The sequence below is a fragment of the Psammomys obesus genome, unplaced genomic scaffold (assembly GCF_907164565.1).
Source record: "Psammomys obesus unplaced genomic scaffold, mPsaObe1.curated_primary_1811, whole genome shotgun sequence".
Lineage (NCBI taxonomy): Eukaryota > Metazoa > Chordata > Mammalia > Rodentia > Muridae > Psammomys > Psammomys obesus.
The window spans coordinates 14,114,409-14,135,672 of record NW_026596244.1 but is presented as its reverse complement, the minus strand read 5'-3'; the positions used below and the strand labels follow the sequence as shown (position 1 = coordinate 14,135,672).

The 21,264-nt window shown below is 40.2% G+C and overlaps 1 protein-coding gene across 1 annotated transcript in view; it reads right to left on the bottom strand.

Annotated features, from left to right (window-relative positions):
- The window catches only part of Lrba (LPS responsive beige-like anchor protein), a 429,351-nt gene that overhangs the window by 121,222 nt on the left and 286,865 nt on the right, over positions 1 to 21,264 (bottom strand). The window contains exons 38-39 of the mRNA XM_055596564.1: positions 2,641 to 2,758; positions 673 to 775 (exon numbers count right to left, since the gene is read on the bottom strand). Of these exons, the coding sequence (XP_055452539.1) occupies positions 673 to 775; positions 2,641 to 2,758 (221 nt within the window). The remainder of the gene's footprint in view (positions 1 to 672; positions 776 to 2,640; positions 2,759 to 21,264) is intronic.

Sequence of the window (21,264 nt, the reverse complement as noted above, 5' to 3'; positions counted from 1 at the left end):
GGCTGGCTTCTTTCCCACCCGAGCCCATCATGAAGGGTGCCCCTCCCAACACTGCGGTGCTCGCTCTGCAAGAGCGGAAGCAAGGTCTCTGCTCCACCCGGGAAGAGCACAGCTGGATTACAGGGCAGGCAGGAGCTGCAGATACGAAATCTCACATTGTTCTCCAAGAGTCTCCCAAGTGCCTAAACCGATTTACGTCCTTTGCAACTAACACTCCAATCATGGACATCTGAGTTAATATTGGGATATCACTTGTTTTTTCGCCATTTTGTGATGAGGATATAGTGATCCCACATGGAAATACATGCCTTTTCCCCAAAGGCAAAGTAATGAGTATGAACGAAACTTTCTGACATGTGTGCATGCACAAGAAACGTTGCTCTGGAGAGTTAGAGACCTTTTTCTTGTAGTTTTCAAACTTAAATTAAATTTACACACTTACTCACCTATTGAGAATACATTAAGAAATAATCTATTGCATATCAAGTGATGGCCCAATTGAAATCAATTTTCTTTATGTTTTTACTGTACCTTTTTATATTATGATTCAGGGGACTAAAAATAAAACATAACTTTTTATTAAGAAAAAAACCAGGAGGGGAAATTTCAAAACAAATTCAAGTATTACTACATGTTAATTACCAAGACTTCAATCACCCCAGATAACAGTACCTGGTCTGAGGTAGTCCGAAACTAGTTCCCACACCAACGCGAGGTAGAGAGTTCACCACTTTCCTTACTGTGGCGGAGTCTGGGAAGTTGAACATTACAGCAACTACAAGAGAGTTTTAAAAATCAGAATATGCTGACATCCTTTTGGGAAACCTGACTTCTTCATCAATGCAATATTCACTCTTGTGCAGGTATCTTAAATATACTTGGTGCTATGTTCTAATGTTATCATGGAAATATTCTACAGGTGTATAAGTTTCAGTCAAGGACTCCATTGCCATACACAGGAGTTTCAACACAATTACAGAAAAGCTAACAATTATCCCATTGTATAACATGAAACCGAGATTATATAGTGACAACTGTGAATATGCATATTCTATGCTGAGAACTCCAATAAGTGGAATTTTCAGAACTACTTAAATTAAAATTTACACACTTCCACACCTGCTATTAAAAGCTACAAACGTAGCTTAGAAATAATCTAGTGTATATCAAGTAATGGCCCAATCAATTCTCTTTATCTTTTTACTTCACATATTAATGTCAACCAGAAACATTTGTGTCTTGAAATAAAGTTTTTCTCTATGGCTTTTAAGCAAACTTAAAATGCTTTCTAATAATTTCTATTTAGGTAATCGTACATGGACAAGAGTATCAAGAAGCATCTAACAATAAAATACATTTGATATGTTAATTTCAAGTCATATAAAATACCTACCTTTAAGAAATGATAGTCATAAACTAATGAGAAACTCTAAGATATTAACTTATTTGGTCTCACTAACACAGCACCCGAATCTACAAACCCTCGAAGGGGGTCTTCTGCTTGGTCAGAAAAAATCAATTTGTAACAAAATTAACTATGTTGCTGTTGCTTTTAAACAATGGAATTATTAACAAGTCTTAAGTAAGCAGGAGACCGCTCACTAAGCACATACAAAGGATTCTGAAACGTCATGTCATGTAATGTTGAAATAAGGCTTCCTTATGCACCCACCAGTATGTTCAATATGGAGGACAGATGAAAGAATAAGCCACTGTAGGCTATGTCAGAAGACCCAGGCTGATGGGACCTGACAGAAAACACACAAGAGTCTTCGGTGTTCCAAAGAAGGAAAGAGAATGAGAATGAGCAAGTGACGCAGGGGGCAGGTGACCACCACTGAAACAAAGTATAAAGTAACTCATCCAGAACGATGCTTGCACTGGTGGAAAGTTCTGCAGGTTTCAGAGAAGCTTATGAAAATGTCCACTAAATGTGCTTGTGCTCTCTGTGAACCCCTCCATGATGGGGGGTGTGTGCATATGATTATGTTTTCTGTATAGATCGAAACACGGAGAGTGCAGAAGGAACAAACAATAGACACCCGCCTACGTATATATGCGAGAAACGGAACACAGATACCAAGTTTGTGCAATTCTACTCATATAAAACAATTTCCTTCAAGCTCAACATCTCCACCCATCCAGTCCTGATGCATCTCATAAGGTTCCATTTTAAATCCACAACAAAACTTTAGCTCAACTTTTAAGACAGGACAACTTAGTATCATTTTCTGACTTTTTAAATAAATAGCAATAATTTAGATAAAAGATACACATGAATCATTTGATTATATTCTCTTGTCCCCATATGCTGCCACTTATTAGAAGTAATCAAGGCAATGCTGAGGACAAGAAAACTCCACAGCTGATTCAATAGTAAAATCATTGTTGATTTGTATTTATAGAGCATTGCACCAATTCGTGAAATAGTCAGGGAAACAAAAGAGCTACAAATAATTCAAAAAGTGATGGGGAGGGGGTAAAAATCACATGATGAGGGGTGAGTGTAAGAGTCGAGGTCAACAGGGCAGAGGATAAAACTGTAGATCCCATGTAAATAGAAACAACACGGTGTGTCCACCAAGGACACCCCAAACGGGGCAAGCCAGCTTCCAACAAGGCACTTCTGCAGCATCTTACCTCTGTTTGCCATGAAGATCTCCAGGGCTGTATTTTGCAAAAGATAACGACGAGAAAAGATTGATCTTATCTCTGTGAACAGCCATTTTCCATGCAGGCCTTCTGTATATGCCAAGATCTAGTGAGAAAAGGATAAGCCCAATTAAGTCACAGAGTTCCATTCTGTTACTGTGGTTTCCCTCCAATTAACATATAAAAGGCTCTATTAAGAAAAACATTTTCTAAGAAAAATAATTTAATAGGTAATGAAACAGTTTGAAAAGAAAGGAGGAAATGCATTGTAATCCGTGAAGAAAGTAACTTAAAAAAGTAGAGTGAATTTATTAAATCTCTTATTACAATTATATATTTGGGCTTTTCAAAAAAAGTAATCTATTCTCAGGAAGCCCTATTAACTGACTACTTTTAAAATCTTATTAGAGAAACTAAGTTTCATATAAAACTTCAAAAGTAAGAATTCAAAAGAATATGCTTTTGACCAGTTATAACAAAGGATTTTACATATGTGATTGTAATTTGTCCAGTGGTGTCTTTTACCTTTTATTTTAGTTCACCACTCTCAAATATTTTGAGGTCATTGGTAAGGCCAAAAAAAAAAAAGGAAAACACAACGATCAACTGTATAAGGCAGCGAGTATAGTTTAGCCAGTCAAAGCTAAACATAGCCTGCAAACATGCTCAGTGTGCCTCAGCAGCGTGGGGCTGTCCGAGTAACTTGTTGCAACCCTTGTCATCCCCTGTGACAGACACACTTGCTTAAAATGCTTTGCAAGTCCAAGGTAGTCCTGTCTTTAGTTCTAAGCCACTTTGTTGCTTTGTTATTCAAGGTTTGTTTTCAAAAAAGATCATTTAAAAAGCTTAATTATGAGAGTCTGAAAAAAAGTCAGATTCAACACTTCTCCAAGAAAATCAAATGCCATTCTTATCAAAAGCTCATCAAAATCTATGAGGGCAATTAAGTTAGAAGTTAAGATACATCTCAGTAAAGCAACTCCCACTAAGAAATACAAATGAACAAACCTGTAACTAAGGTACTGCATGACAGGGACAAACATAAACTATGCACAGAGCAAAATCATGGCTCACAGTGACTCACCCTACACTCTACCCTTCGCTCATTTCCATCTCCCAGAGCTGAACTACAAATGAATCTACATTCTTCTATGCAAAATGCAGGTTCTTAGAAATTAAAAAAATAAACAACTTACTTCATTCAGTTATTTTTTTCTTTTATATAGAAAGTAATCTATTTCTGGTCCATGAGAAGTTAGAAAACAAATATAATTTTGAAAAGTACTATAAAAACTTCAAAGACCCAGACAAGTACTCATTCTGCAATGTAGCAACAAATGTACTTCTCAGTTCCATGACTACTACAGGAGAAAGTCAAGAGAAAGAAAAGGTGTAATGAAGAAGGATCAGGTTGGGGTTGGTTTGTTTTTTAACTCCTTGTCGACTTCTCTGCCTGGAACTCCTTAACTCCTTCTCTGACTTCTCTTCCACACCTCAAGGCAGACCTACTGTCACAGCTGGAGCGCTGTTCCTTTGTGATGTCCCAGGCAAAGCCAGCCTCTCCACGCTGGTCTCCATGGTACTGCCTATCCTCTCAAGTGGTAACACGTGTTTGCCTAACTCCCGCCTCTCCTGCTTTAAAGGGCAGAATCTAAGTTTTGGTTCAGGAAAACCTGCAAGTATATGCTCTCTGCAACCTTAACAATACCGCACAGAGCAGCGCTGTGAAATGACTGACGGAAGCCTGGCAGCCTGAGCCCACACACGGCGCCAACTGTCTCCTCCTCCTTCCTTTCTTTCTTTCTTTTCTAGTGGGGGAGGGGAACACACATACTATCATACAAGAACTTTGAGCAGTGGGAAATATTGAGAAAATGGCTCTGTAGATAAACACTCAGTTTTCTGACTTACTAGGAAAAGTAAATAGTAGTATTTCCTAATTTAAAGTAAATATTCAACATTTCCTGTTGTCGCCTAGTTTCTATGCATGTGAGTTTACCACACTGGATTTGCCAAGTGTTAAGAATATATTATGCATATTTTTATAAACTTGTAACAATATATCTAATGATTCTGCTCCTAAGTAAAATGTGACGTGCTAATAACATGTTAAATAGGAAAACAAACTCTGCCCTCAAGTTAGTGGCAGGGTCTAGCTTCCTCCAAGTTCTCAAATCCCAAAGTCCAGGTGTGTCCTTCAAGTCCATACTGTCACGCTCTTCAAAAGCATGCTGCACACCTGTCATCCCAGCACCCAGAAGGCTGAGGTGTGGGAACTGGGAATTTAAGGCTTCTCTGGCCTACAAGTCAAGATCTGTCTCTAAAGAAAAAGGGGTTGGGCTTAAACTAGAATTTGATTCATTGGAAACTAAATAAACTACATTTCTTGTCCTTTATTCAGATTAACATTGAAAGAAGAGAACCAAAATAAACAACAAGAATCCCCTAAGCACCGTGACATGCTAGAAGTACTGTATAGCGGTGCAAAACTTCCATGTTTCCTAAGCACAGAAACCTCTGGTCCAGCCGACTGCTCACGGCAATGATGCCAATGCTGCAGACATGGCCACAGCCAGTTACTGCCTTTTAGACTCTCCACCCATACCAGAAACACGTAGGCTAAAACGCTGTTCTTAACATTTTAATATATGCAGGTAGTTCTACGTTAATCAAAAATTTCCTGCATACCCTACTGTGACTTAAAGAGTGTGGTTATTTCAAAAGTCTACCTAAATCAGTGCCATCCTCCTTCACAATGCTCTATTCTAACAAACGTGGAAGCTGAAAATTACAGAAAACAACCTAAGTCCCATGCATACTCAATCTTATAAAATCTTACTCTTTTGTCACACGGTTGGATACATTTAGAAACTAAAGCAGAGCAGATAGTGTTGGAATCCCCACATCTAACATCCCTGACCTGCTCTCTTCTTCCTTGGAGCACCCTGCTACCTCTGAGGTTTATCATCCACACGTGTGTTCAGATTTCTCACACATGTGTTCCAAAGCTGAAGCTGGTGCTGCTCTGTATGCGTCCAGACTGAAAGAGTGTCAAGGTGTGCTTCCAAAGTTAAATATAAAGTCTCAGAATATTTTCAAACTCATTAAAACAGAAGAAGCAGAAAATTGTGTAAGATTGTCTAAGGATTCAAATTTTAAAATCTTAACAAAAAAGAGCCAAATTAAACAAACAAACAAACAAACAAACAGAAACAAATGGGAATATATCTATAGTCAACTTGTAGCCTAAGCAGAAATGGAGGCTCCCTCACTAAGGAATTTCTCCCCGCAATTGAGATAATGACATTTCTGGAAAGTGTTCATTAGGAAGGGATGTCAGCACTGGAAAACAGCAGAGGCCTTGCTGAACACAGGTTTCATTTCTTCCTGAGACAGGAGTTGTGGGCCTGGTCTGAGGCCTCACTTCAAAGTCTCTAGAGTTCAATTAAAACTGGATTAGGTAGAGGCAGACCCTTCTTTGGGACTTTCCGTTCACTGGAACTCTACATATCCTGACAGCACCCTAGACAGAGGTCTAGCCCTCCAATGAATCAGTTGCTATGGCAACCATATCATTACCATTGCTCGGCAGTTATGACCCTGAGTCTAGAAGAGCTTGAAAGCCTAAGCCCACAGCATTCTCTCTGAATTCTTATCACGTTAGTTTTATTATTGTTAGAGTGATTAGTAGTAAATTCAACTTCCAAAAATAATTTGTTCTAACAAAGTTGATTTACATATTAAATTTTAAAGTGGGTGTGTTAGAATAGCAAATCAGAATTTACACACAATATACAAATACATACTAAATTTTTCTTATTAAAAAATCAAGTCCAGCTTCTATGAGAGGATGTAATATTCTCCAAAAATGCATGTATCTTTTTCTACTCTACATATAATTTCCTATTATTACATACAAAAATTCTTTCATCATGCTGCAGTTATTCTTAGCTTTGAAGTAAAGCATTTACTTCTCCAAAAAGAATAAAAATAAAAACCCACAATTTTTTTTAGTGCAACTAGATGATACTCTATTTATACTTTCAAAGCAGATTTTAAATATCTAAAGCTATCCTTCTTTCACCATAGTAAAGGGGCAAAGAAAGAAAGGTTTTGTCACAAACAAAATACTCTCAGTAAAATATATATATTCTAGCATTCTTCTAGAAGGAAAAAATTTATGTGGGAAAATATTTTACCTAAAAAATAGAAAATAATTCCACCAAAGTCTGCATGTACAAGATCAAGAGGCAGAGCTCTATATAACTGGAATTAAGAAAAGCTATTTAAAAAACACACTATTAGTAAACCAGTCTAGCATAACCATTTTTTAAACACTTCTGAATTTCAGTAGTTTACTCATTCAGACAACCCCATACTGATTTCTGAAGAATTTGACAATAAGAACCATAAAAATCACATAATAAATAGCAAGAACAGTATTTGAAATTTTACAATATAACCATTTTTAAACCATATAGACATATTTACTGTCAAGAGAGATGTCTTAAATCTAGTGTTTAAACCATAAGCGAACCATGCCACCAAGTAACAATGGCACTCTGCCCAGCTGGAAGGTAAGGGCTGCCCGCTGTGCACATCCTAGAGCACAGGCTTAGCCCACTACAGCATGAGCGTGCAAGATATTCACGGAATCTTTAAAACAAAAGCACGTGCTCACAACTACTCTCCAATGAGGTCGCTAGGAAATATGCATGTGATACATCCTGTTCCTAACAAGTGCAGTATGAGAAAAGAAATTTAATCAATTACTTCAAAGTTAGATTAGTGATGGTTTTTATATTAGACTGCAGTTTCCTCTACAACAGTATCAGAATGAGCCTCCACTTTTCCAAATAATAGTAAATCCAAGCTGTTGTGAGGATTTCCTTGCTTATCAGCCGTATGATTTTTAGTGTTTTATATATAAGAATATATCCTTAAGCAAACTACAATTTTTTAGATAGTGGAGAATGCCGCTGCTCCTAGCGGAGCTTAAAATGGTGATTTTGTAGGACTATAATAAATACTTATGATTTTGTTATGGCGGACTATAATACTTAGAACGTCCCTAAGCTCCCCAAGCAAAACAGCAACAAAACAGAGAGTCATTAACATGAACAAAAATGACCTTTTAAATTAATTATGAGTTATTATTTAATCTTCATCTAAGGATTTTCTCCTGCAACTCTATGATGTAGCACAGCATTTTCCTTAACATTTCCACGGGTGACAAATTCAATTAAATATATTCATTACTCTAATGTTCCACTTGGCAGTTTTAGTCAGCATGAAAAATTAAACATATATTAAAAATATGCCGTATGACCTTTGTATTGATTGTCCTAAAATGGCGTTAGCCTGGGTGTGGATGCTGGGACAATTGGGAGGGAAGAGAGAAGCATACAAGTACACACACTCTTATGTTTTCTCTTCCAATTACTGAGGGAGATGATAAAACCACAGCAAATGATGTATCAGCTCATTTTATCTTATCGCTTTGGGGCTAGGTGACAATGAAGTTCATATTTCACTGGCTCCCATTGAAGATTGTGAAAATTACTTGCCCTCATGACCTGGAATTTCACTAGAAGACAGAAATTTCTCTTCTGCAAAGTAATGCAATTTTTCAGATGTCAACCTTTAGCCCAGCTTTAAAAATTAATTTCATTTATATTAACCAATGATATTGATATTTTCACAGAAAGCTCTTTGATACATGAAGCACTGACTGGCAAATTGATGTTGCTTTAGATGGGCAAAACTATTTTACTTTAAGCTGCGATGGCAGGCAGATTTATGGCAAACTGAAATTCCCATTTCATAACTTAATATTTGTGCTGGAGCAATGTACCTTTAAGCCTTTGGCCTGTAAATAATTCAGACTACTTGATTCTATTTTATTTTCAACATTTCTCAGCTTAAAAATAATTTACATTCTATATGATACATTATCAAATACAGTTTTTAAACTAGCATTTTCTATATATCTTAATGAGTAAATATTCAAATAAAAGTAATAAATGAAAACAAAGAAGGTAATCAGAAAGGTAATTATCTATATTGAAACTGATTTTTAATTCAATTATAAAATTTTATACGTGTAGTTTTGCAGGTGTTTTTGTTTTTTAAAGACAACAATCCTAACTACAACACAAAACACTGACAGGGTAGGGTCATAAAGAACACAGATGTTTTGTATTTGTTATCTGTAATAGTACACAGGGAAACGGTCAGCTATAAGAATTTGCTGAGAAAGAACAGAATGAACTTAGAAACAAAGCTGAATTCAAATGGACATACTGGGGTTTGAAGATATCATTTAAAATGGAAACACAAAGCCACAGAAAAAGGTTGCCATTTGCTAACAACACAGGAGCTGCAGAGAGGACCTTCAGCATAAAAGATTTTCTATGACTGATTCTCCAAACAAGGACCATGCACGAAGAGGACCTAGACCCCCTGCTCAGATGTAGCCCATGGCAGGTCAGTGTCCAAGTGGGTTCCCTAGTAAGGGGAACAGGGGCTGTCTCTGACATGAACTCAGTGGCTGGCTCTTTGATCACCTTCCCCTGGGAGAGCAGCCTTACCAGGCCACAGAGGAAGATGATGCAGCCAGTCCTGATGAAACCCTGATGAGACAGGCTAGGGTCAGATAGAAGGGGAGGAGGACCTCCCCATCAGTAGACTAAAGGGAGAAGAGGGAGGGAAGGTGGGACTGGGAGGAGACAAGGGAAGGGCTACAGCCAAGGTACAAAGTGAATACATTGTAATAAATACAAATTAAAAAAAAATAAAAATGGTAATGAATTTTTTCCTGTATAGCTACACCCCAAAATAAATGTTATGATGTAACTTAAAAAAAAAAAAAACCTTTAAAGTTATAGTAATAACACCACTCGCAGCCCTGCAGCCCGGTATCCTAGCATGTTCTGAGTAACTCGCTTTCACACCTGCCTGGCAGTGACTGCCACCGCAAAGCCCCTTATTTTACTGGTAAGGCGCCATGGACATGGGCATCTACGCTGACAATATCAGAAAGGCGCTGGAAGAGTCACTTCTTTCTATATGAAAAATCACTTCTGGATTTTTATGGTGACAATATACAAACTATTTTTCTCCAAACATATTTATTTGTTTATTTCTGGGATGGCACTCTCACTAAGGCCGCAATAGAACTTTTATGTGGTGCAGACCTAACCTGGAATGATCTTTTTATTAATCTATCTATTCACTTATTTTTTTGTGGTGCTAAGATCACACTTGAGGTCTAAAACATGCTAGACAAGTATCCTACTTCTGAGATACCGTGTTCTTTTTGAGACAGGGTTTCACTGGGTGGTTCAGGCAAATCTTGAACCTTCTACCTAGCAAGGATGATGCTCCTGCCTCTGCCAGAAAACTGGTGCTAGAGGCAAAGCACTGCTAAGCCAGCTTCAAAGTTACATTCCTCCTTAGACATATTACTAATACAGTAACAGTGCTGTCAATTTTTAACTTTTTCCACTGAGATTGGTCATGTTCAGTTACTTCTCAAAAACTCAGGAAAATAACATACACCATTTCTGTGTTCAAAGTACAAAAATCTTGCTCATTAATCAACAAACTGAGTTTCTATACTCATGAATTTTTATTATTTAACACACATACATGCAATGTACTAATAAAACCACGGATTTTAAACATATTAGAGTATTTTATGACGTATGGCTTCAAGTAGCCAAGAACACGTCGTGTTCTCAAAGCCAGCTCTTCTCCACACTCAATCTCAACGCCAAAGGCAGACAAGAGCTTTTCCATCTTCAGAGTATGGTAGGTGAGGTCTGGTCTGAAGAAAAGGTCATGTCCCACTCTGTTTCCTGTCAGTCATGGCTGAGTAGCTTCGCCACACCATGATGGGCTCAAACCTTTGAAAACTGTGAGCAAAATGAATCTTTTTTCCTCTTCCCCATGAAAATTCTTCCCTTGATACCTGAATACATCCTAACAGAACAGCAATGTCAGCTTAACGCAAGACAACTCATTCTCTTTGTATCCACTGCACTATAATGCAGCCACTGAAAGTTTCTCTTCTACCCATGTCACCTAAAATTAATTAAAGGGAAAACCTCTTACTTATCTTTAAGAAATGTTCTTTTGCTGTTTAAAATAGCAAGGAGAAGAAATAAAAACCCTGCAGAGCAAAAGAAAATGACGTGGCTGCAATGAGCGGCCTCCCTGCGGCCCCCGAAGAGCGCTTGAGGGAGCTTTCTTCAGCTTCTCAGCTTCGTGCACCCTGCTTCCCGCTGAGGTCGCTCACAGGACACAAACAGTATGCATTTCTACAATGGAGTGTCAAGCTAAATATTTTGTCCATGCTCAGCTTTGGGTATAATCTTCTGAAAACTGTTTTCTTACAGGATATACAACCACAGCACTTTATGAACACAAGTTAGGCAGGATTCTAAGTGTTAACCTCACTTCCCTGAGAAAATCCACAGTTCAACATCACTGCTGCTCATACTCTACTAAGTTACAGCAAGACGAGCCTGGGTCATTTCTCTACAAGCACCTGGGATCACCTCAGAACTATGTACAATACAGAATGATAGATGGAGGGCCAGCCCAGCCTCACAAAATAACTACAATCTTATTTTGTGTTCTTGGTTATGGGAAGGGGTGTTATATTGAGGTTTTGCTTGTTGAGAAAGAACTTAAAGTTGGGTGAGTTGGGACGGGGAAGGTTTGGAAGGACTTGTGAGAGGAGGAATATGATCAAAATATATTTATATTTACAAACTGTTTTAAGCAATAAAATATAATAAAAGGAAACAAATCCTAAGAGCAGATTAACATAAGCATAGTGTCATAGTATCGGGTTCGATTCCTGTGAGCAAAATCACCTTGGTGTGTGGGAGTTGGGGAGAGTATTTCATTTACAAGTTCTAATCCATAATTTGGGGGGAGCCAAGTCAGGAACCTAGAGCAGGAACTGAAGCAAAGAATGTGGAGGCACACTGCTGTGGCTCACTGCCCCAGGCTGGCAAAGCTACTTTTCTCTTACAGCCTAGCACAGTGCGCTGAGCCCTCAGACACTAATCAGCAAGCAGATGCTCCACAGACAGGGCCTCTGATGGAGGCGGCTCTTCAGCCGAGGCCCCCTCCTCCCAGGTGACCTTTGTTCAAGGTGACACCAGCTAAGGTGCACACATAACAGACATACAAAGACAGAGAGGCGAAGGAAACAACTATAACACAACACTACCACGAAACTGTCAGGTTCATGAGTCAGAGTGCTTCCAATTCTGACAAAGACCAACAGACAGCTCATTGCTCCTGAATCTGAGCAATACTGAACACAAATGCAGGAAGTAGCAGAGGAGCTGCTTTGAAGATGTTATATACAGAGCGGTAAGAGAACGAGCCTGAAAAATGGGTAAGAAGGCCAGTGAGATGGCCCAGTGGGTAAAGAGCTTACCACCAACCCTTAGGACCTAAGTTTAATGCTCGGAAGCTGCATGGTGGAAGGAGAACTAACCCCTGAAAAAAACTCTGCTTTGACCCCCAACACACATGCACCTCACGCCCACTGATGTGGTAGTGTACCATGAGCAAAGACTGGGCAGGGTGCACAATATGAAGGAATCTCCCAGCTGCTGCATGATGCTTTCCTTCCACAGGGAATTCAGTGCTCCAAAGTAAAGCACTTAAAATGCCAGGACAGAGCTTCAGACTGGAGAGTGCTGCAAAGTCCCAGAGCTTTGGAGACTGCAGGAATTACCAGGCAGCTGACTAGCCCATGTGTATAAAAATTTAAAAATAAAACATAAGAATAAAAAACAACCAAAAGCTCTCGAATTGTCTCCTAAAATTGCTATGAGCGATACCAAGAGCTCCACAGCCAGAGGAACAGGCAGCACTCACTGTTCACAGCTCACTGGGTAGAACACTTAGAACCTTACTATATCCCAGAAAAACGCACATGAATATTAATAGGAACCACAACTGGATTAAATTCACCACAGCTAGCATTCAATTAAAAATGACCATATTGCACAAAAGCAGAAAAACATGACTCGTAATCAGGAGAAAAAGTAAATTAAATAAAACTTCCCAGAAATGACACCCACGACAGCACAATTAGAAAAGGATATCTTATCAAACTAAGTGTGTTTTAGGGTGCAACTTATTTTTAGGGGTAAGGTGATTTCATAATGCTATCAAACATTTCTTTAAAACACACTACTGCCCTGATTCTTTATGAACCCAATGGCAGTGCTTTAACACACATGGAACACATCGCTGGGTGCAGTAATCCAGCTACAACCACTTCATGCAGAAGCCTGAGCAGGAGCATCCAAAAGTCCAGGCCAAGACAGCCTTCAAGTCCACACACAGCATTAACAAACCAACCAACCAAACAATTCATGATACAAATTCAGAGGTCTGAAAGGACGAACATGTAAGTCTGGACTGTAACAGCTCTCAGTAATTGATTAGCTTCTAAGTACAAAACTGGTGAGAACACAGACCGCCAGCACACCCTAAGCGAGCTGCGGCATCCTCCGCCGGCAGGGCACAGTAACGTGGTGCCATGGCAGGAGGCTGGGGAGTTCCAGGCACTCGGCTGTCTGGAATGAGAGGTGTGTGCAAGCCCAGAAAAGCAAGGCCAACATGAGCAATCCAGACAGCTTCCGGTCTTAAGACAAAAAAAAAAAAAAAAAAAAAAAAGCAAAAGACAGAATATATTTCAGGCCTAAACCCAAGATGCAATAAACAGTTAATTCAAAATATAACATATTTTCCAATAACAGTGGAAATAAGATTAACATCATCAACAAGGGATCATACAACACAGTGACTGTAATTATGAAAATAAAGTATATTTTCAAAATAATGCAACTACCAAAGTTGGTCAGGGACATTGTGCTTATATCTATTGAAGAAATTAAATGGTTTGCACCTTCCCAGAGAGTAAACACCAGTTTGAACTAGTTCCACAGGTAAATTCTACCACACACCAAGGAAGAAACAGCCCCAATCCTGTTAACGCAGAAGATTCGGGGATACTAAAGTAGGGAGAGTCGCCAACTCCTTCTGTAACACCAGCATGACCCTGAGGTCATATTCTGACAAGAACATGACAAGACAAGAAAAGTCAACGCTCAGGTCTCTACTGAAAAATTTATGTAATTTATATTGTGACTTCATACATGCTATTTAAAATAAATAAATGTCTTCTCCAACTAAAAAGTATTATTACAGATACCTGTGTAGTCACATATAGTCTCTGAAAATACCCATCATTCCCCTACATTATTTAAGCCTGCACCAAGCCTGGTGGAATGGAAAGCAGCTCCAGCTCCATCTACTGAGAGTCTATGCAAGTGGGGTCACCTGAGCCCAGGTGCTCCAGGGCAGTGTGGGCGTCTGAAAAGAGAGTCACAGCTGAAGGAGAAAAGGAGAGAGGGTGAGATGGGAGGGGAGGATTGCTACAGCACATGGTTTTTGTGGTACAGTCTATCTTGACTTCCTGTGGATTTCAGCAGTGACTAAATCTCAGGCTTTTCAATCTTCACTGCCCATTGCTTTTACTATCAAATCAGTCAGAGAATCCAATCATGAGGTCTGTGCTAGAACCTACCTCAAAACACCCACTGTGATGTCCCCCAAGCACAGGTCAGCACACACAGAAGCACGGCCACTCCTGTTTCTTCAAGATCTGGCCACTGGAGAGCACTCTGGTAAGCAGAGAGCGCCTCACCAACCCACAGAACACTGCCATCCAGCCTGATCCCATAATCCTACCCTTTGCTCCCTGAGTTACTTATGGCCTTAGCATTTATCAAACCAAGAGAAACCAAAACTTCAACACCTACAAATGCATAAAGTTATAGAACTGATCACAAAAGTGTTATGAATAAATGTAAACGGCGAAGGATGGAGGAACGACGTTAATAATGCAGGATGGTGGGCCATGCGCCTCATCAACTCTGCTGTAGACTGCAGCTAGCTGGGATTCTGAACTTCAGGTCTTTTGAGCGGATGCTGGAGGTATTAACACTTGGGCCTTCTGGAACAGAGGAGAAGACACGGAACTGAGGGCAAGCATAAACACCCGAATGCCCTCTGAAATTCTTGTGTGGGAACTTAGTGTGCATCATGGTGGTGTTGGAATGGGTGGTTTAACAAGATCACCTGGTCCTTCCTCCACAGTGGAACACAGCAGACAGCATTATCACAGCACAAAGCCTCCTACATCAGACCCAAATGCCAGTCCCTTGCTCTCTAGAACTGTAAGAAGTATCTGCTCTTCGTAAGTGTCCCAAGTATTCTGCCATGTCAGCAGAGCCATGCTAGTACAGAGAGGCAGGGCTCAACCCTGACATTGTAGAGGGCCACCTCGTTCATGACAGCAGTCATGTACATGTGACTAAGGCAGTGGCAGCCAGGTTTTCATTATAGAAACTACTGTTCCTTCCCCCTCTGTGTTCTCTGGAGATTTTCACTATCATCACAAGAAGCTGGATAGAGCAGACTAGGGTCCTGGTCTATCAGTCCATCCACATTTAAATTCCACAATCTCATAACTTCTGGGGCCCTAACTCATTGTGGCCACACAAAGAAGGCCATCCAGGCCCTCAGGCAAGCTGGACACTTTCCTAGTTAGCTACAGAGTTAGCTCGAAGACCTTCCCTGTCAAATAATAGTTTTTCTAGGCAAGAATCACAATTTTCCTACTTCTTTGTGTAGTGGTCATTTTTGTAATATATTGGACATTACTGACTAATGGCATTTTTTGGTCTAAATTTTTACCATCTTCCTTTGAAAAGGGGTAAAGCTCAGAGTATAATAAGAATAGCCGAAAGTAGCTTTACTTCAATTTAATCACAAACATCTTTTATTACTACCTTCCATAATGTTACTTTTTTAATTTTATGACTATTTTATTTTAGCATGTTATATGTTACTATAAAATATGATTGTTTCATTATTCTTACAGAAAGAAACAAGTTCTGGCAAACTCTGTTTTTGTTATTTTTTATATTAATCACAGTAAATGATTATTCTTTATAGTTTTCAACATCCAAACTGATAGAGAGAGCTCTTCCAATATTTATTTCAACAGCTCTCCTGGGCAGACATGAGGGAGGACTACTATCCATCCCACAGACCCAAAGAAAGCAAACATACAATCCAGGTGCCCGAACATTTCCATATTACACAGACAATGCTCTGTCCACCTGGCTTGTGTTTATGAAGGGCTTCTGCACTCTGCAGATTCATGCTTCACTGACAAACAGAAACTGGTAGAGAGCATCCTGAGTGAAAAGAGAGGTTTAACCTTACATTTAGGCTAAAAGACAAACAGACCCTTCATCTCATTACAGTGCACAATTTTACACAGAGCCTACGAACCAGCAACTAATCCCACTGAAATGACTAAAAAGATGCCTAGGCTAGCTCATAAAGTATTATCCAAAGAGTGATGGATCCTCCAAAAACTCTAACTTCCAATTTAAAAAGCCAAATACTACCTGAACCTCAAGTCTAACAGAGCAGCCGTATGTATAGAAGCTGGTAATTTTTCTGAGGAAATAATAAGAATAGATACTTGTTCAAAGCACAGAATTCTTTAGTAAGTTGTTCAATTATATAGATCCAATTTTGCTAGGAATAAATTATTTTCAAATAAAGTTAAAATTTACACAAAATTATAATTTCCCCATATTATTTTTAAAATGTTTCTTTTTAAAAAAAATTTATTATTTATATAGTTTATACAGTAATCTGCCTGCATGTGTGCCTGCGTACCAGAAGAGGGCACCAAATCTCACCATAGATGGTTGTGAGCCACCTGGCTGCTGGGAACGGAACTGGGGACCTTTGGAAGACCTCTTAACCTCTTTAACCTCTGAGACGCCTTACAAAGCGTATCACATATAAAAGGAGAAGAATCTTCGCGGTTTCAACATGTGGAACACTAACACTTGCTTTTGCGGTTCCTGCATAATATGTGGCACATGATCCTGTGCCCACATCTTCTAAGAGCACACACTTCGGTGTTGTGGTTTCTCAAGGGTGTTCCCTTCTGCAGAGTCCCAAAGCGTTGTGACTTTGATGGACATTTTTCAGAGGCTCAAGCTCCCCCTGTGAGGCATATAAAGTTAGTAGATGACTCAGCCCCAAGACTGTGTGTGGAAAGGGCTGTGGCCCGGACAAACAGTTCAGCTGCCTCTGACACAGACCTCATTCAAAGTAACCCTTGCTCTCCAGAACAAACACAAGGAAGCACAGGTTCACTCTAGCGCAGTCTTCCTTTCAGAGAGCTACAGTGTCTGCAAAGTCTCATGACACAAGCAAAGCAAAACAAAGCTTGGGTAACTTGTTTGAAGTGGGCAGACGCTCCACAACGACTACAAAGCATAAAACTCAACATGGACTTATATCTGACTTCTCTTTCACAGCAGGCATCCTGGGAATCTGTTACTTCATTCTTTAATGAAAACATAGAAATTATATTAAGCTACCTTGCAGTCAAGAAAACCACTACAGACAAACATCTCTTTCTTCATATAAATAGGCTCTATTTTCTTCCTGTTGTTTTAAAAACTGCTTTCTCATTTATTTTGCTGTTAGAAGAAAGAAGAAAATATTTTCAGAGAGGGAGATCTCTTGCCTACCCAGCCAGATTCTGAGTATAAATACTTTGCTAAATCAAACACAACAGTTCATCACTAATTTACAGGCTCAGAAACAAAATGTGTCCAAAACATGGTTCATGTGTAGAGGAGAGCTTCCTATGTATCACGTGTGCAAAGAGTAACATAGCAAAGTCATTTTTAATTGTACAGCAGGCACAAATGCCAGTGAGGATATTCCTCCAGTGGGGTGAAAAGGGAATGAAGGGGCTGGAGAGATGGCTCAGAGGTTAAGAGCACTGTCTGCTCTTCCAAAGGTTCTGAGTTCAATTCCCAGCAACCAGATGGCGGCTCACAACCATCTGTAGTGAGATCTAGTGCTCTCTTATGGTTTGCCGGTGCACATGCAGGCAGAATGTTGTATAAATAATAAATAAATAAATTCTTAAAAAAAAATTAATGAAGAAGGCCAATACTATTATGGGCTCTGTTCATTTAAACAAGAGTCAATGCAGTTAAATCACAGAATACAGTGCCCATCTTTTGGCTACCCCTAGCAAAGGGAGCACAATTTTTGCTTCTCTTGGCCCACAGACTTTGGCAATTAAAGCACTTGACATACTTTTCCAAACTTTGTCTTTGTCTGTAATGTCATCCCTTCCAGGTAGAGCATACCAGCCTGAAAGAGAATGCAGTAAGAAACTGAATAGGGAAATGGCTGACGGGACATGTTAGCATCTTTTTCTCTTTTCTGATTATCTCTTCTTAGAATTTTACAAGAAGTGGTGGAAGAGAGGAAAAAGGATGAGCCTACTATAGAGGGTCCTTGAAAGGTTCCACCCACCAGGGTATCAAAGCAGATGCCGAGAATCATAGCCAAACTTTGGACAAAGTGCAGGGAATTGTATGGAAGAAGGGGGAGATAGAAAGACCTGGAGAGGACAGGAGCTCCACAAGGACAGCAATAGAACCAAAAGATCTGGGCCCAGGGGGGTACTGCAGAGACTGATACTCCAACCAAGGACCATGCATGGAGAGGACCTAGACCCCCTGCTCAGATGTAGCCGATTGGCAGCTCAGTCTCCATGTGGGTCTCTGAGTGAGCGGACAGGGGCTGCCCCTATCATGAACTCAGTTGACTGCTCTCTGATCACTCGGCCCTGATGATGTGGTCTTGCCAGGCCACAGAGGAAGAGGATCCAGGCAGTCCCGATAAGACTTGACAAGCTATGGGCAGATGGCAGAGGAGGAGAACTCTCCCTTTCAGTGGACTAGGGGAAAAGGATAGGGAGGAAGAAGAAGGGAGGGCGGGACTGGGGAAGTTTAGGGAGGGGGCTTCAATCTGGATATAGAATGAATAAACTGTGAAAAAATTAAAATAAAAACAAAAAATGAAAAAACTAACAACAAAAAATTTTTGCAATGAAAAAATTCAGACATACAGAAAAATTAGACTATTATAATGGGAATGTTATATGCTTTTTACATAATTTCAAGAATTTTGATGATTTGAAGTCATCTATTTCACTCATGAGTTTTTCCAGTCAATTTCATTCATAAACCCAGTACCACAGGCTGCTATCAGGGGAAGACTTTCTAACCGACATGGAGGTGATGCTGTTACAATGAACACAACCAGTGGCTTCTTAAAATTATCCAAGTATAAAAAGACCCTTAATGATACCTTTTACATTTACCTTTTCCAAATAATAGTGACAAAAGTCTACGGGTTACAGCATGTCACAGTTTTTTAAATCGAGAAGATCATTTCCTCTTTTGTACCTAGCTTGTTTGTTTCTCTGCTTCTTGGAGTGTTCTCAACAGTGGGGTGCCATCTTCTCATGAACTTGCCTCCAGTGACTTCCAGGGGCAGTTTGTGTTCAAGATGGAGGACCAATCCCTGACAGCTGCCCCTCTCGCTTGTGAGCTGTGCATGAAACAACTTCAGAGCTCTGAAGGCTGAATATTTTAATGGTCATCCTGGGCCCTATCAAACTCTCAGTCAAGCAAAAATGAAGACTAAGGATGCCTTCATTCAGTAAGTAGGCAGATACTCACACCTTTGCACTGTTCTGGAAGTCTCTAGAGGGTGGACATTAGCAAACCAAGAAGCGTCAAGCAGAGAAACCCGAAGCAGCAGAGCCCCTCATTAAGACAGCCACAGCCACATGGAAAAGCCAAGCTCTCAGGCTGGCCGCAGTGAAGAACAAGGCCAGCCAGAACATGGAAGACAGATACGGCTTCCTGGTTCACGCAGTGACCCTTTTTCAGTTATACATAACAGGAACTGGATACTTTAGAAACTGTATTTCTTACAGTCCCTGCAGCAGACTTTTTTATTTAGAGCCCAAATGAAAGCATTTGCAGGAGACACTACTGCTCTTTAGAGACATCTGAACTACTGCCCTTTCACTTATCTTAAAACATGGCTGGTTTTCTCCTGGATACATTTGTCTCTGATAGAATGAACTAAATTCCTTTCTTTTTGAATTCTGTAGTTTCTACTTTCTTCATCTATCTCACCTCAAGGGATTCCTGAACTGCTGACAATGAAGCCATCAGCCATCTGATGCTACAGTAAGGGTCACTAATTACAGAGCAGTGTTCTTGGAAACTCTGATGTTAAATCTAGACTGTGAAATACCGGTGTTAGGAGGAAATGGAAAACTGAGCGAGAAATACAGTGACAAAAAGTGACACATTCTTGATGTCTTTAAGAGGAATTCTACACAAGACATTTTAAAGTTGATTTAAAAAAAAAAAAAAGGAAAATAGCAATATTAACATATAGGGCTTTGCTTTGTTTTTCAGAAAAGGTCTCAGCATGTGGCCTGGCCTGGCCTGGAACTCATGGAGATCACTTGACCCTGCCTCCTGGTGCTGGGGTAAAGTCATGCGCCTCCACGCCTGGCCAACCCACACTATTTTAAAGCAGTGTGACTGTTCTAAACGAAAGAGTCAAGGGGCAGACAGAAGATTACTTTTAGGTTGTAAAGAGCCTTTTAGGAGTATTCTGTATTTCAGACAGATAACGTTTTATCTTATGAATGTCTGCATTTTAATAGACATACACTATATTTGCAAAGAAACTGGGAGGATATTTGTAGCCAGGGTGTACCTGAGCTTAAACGCCCAACACCACCCTAAACAGATAGATGAGTGAGAAAAACTAAGCCCAGACATTATGGTTTTCATAGCCTTTGCACTGTAAAGTGCAACTAACCTCCACAGACTGTGACAGGTACACAAGTACAAAGCAAAAAGGTAGAGAGAGAAAAGGAAAGGGAAACATGACCTAGAGAATAGCAGTCAAAGGACGAAGGGAACAGGTGACCTGCTGAGAGGCACTAACGTGAAGCAGGAAACCCTGGAGCCTGAAGGAAGTACCGTAGCACACCCGTGCCTTGTCCCCACGCCAGCACCTCCACCTGCCGCCTGAGCACCAGGACGTGCTGAGTGGAGAGCTCAGGCGCTGTAGTGTCGGGTGTGTGCGTGTGCGTGTGCGTGTGTGTGTGTGTGTGTGTACAAAGGCCTGCACTCTCTGGCTCCACAGGAGACAGGTCTGTGGCTGCTCCAACTTCCTCTGTAGCACTGAACTACACCCCACGGCCTCCTCGTCCCATCTTCCTGAGAATTTTCCCACTCTCCTGAGTTTCTCACACAAACTACTCGTGCGTAGGTCTAAATCCTTGTTTCAGCGGATCTGTCTGGAGAAACAAGGAAAGGGACCGCATATCGCGGACTTTACGCATGTTGCATCTCATCAGATTAGTGAAACGGTAATGGAGGTGCAAACTCTTAAGGCCATCTCAGGAAAGTATGCTCATGGCCTCAGTTCCAGGCTTTGAACTCGAAAATGCAGTGCGATGAGGAAAAGTACTGACTGAATTTCCACATGCCCCCTTCCGAGGCAATCTCTCCCTCACAGCACTGTGAGTACCGTCACCCAATCACTATTCCATCTAAGCGTCCTTTCCTTCTCTCTCCTTCC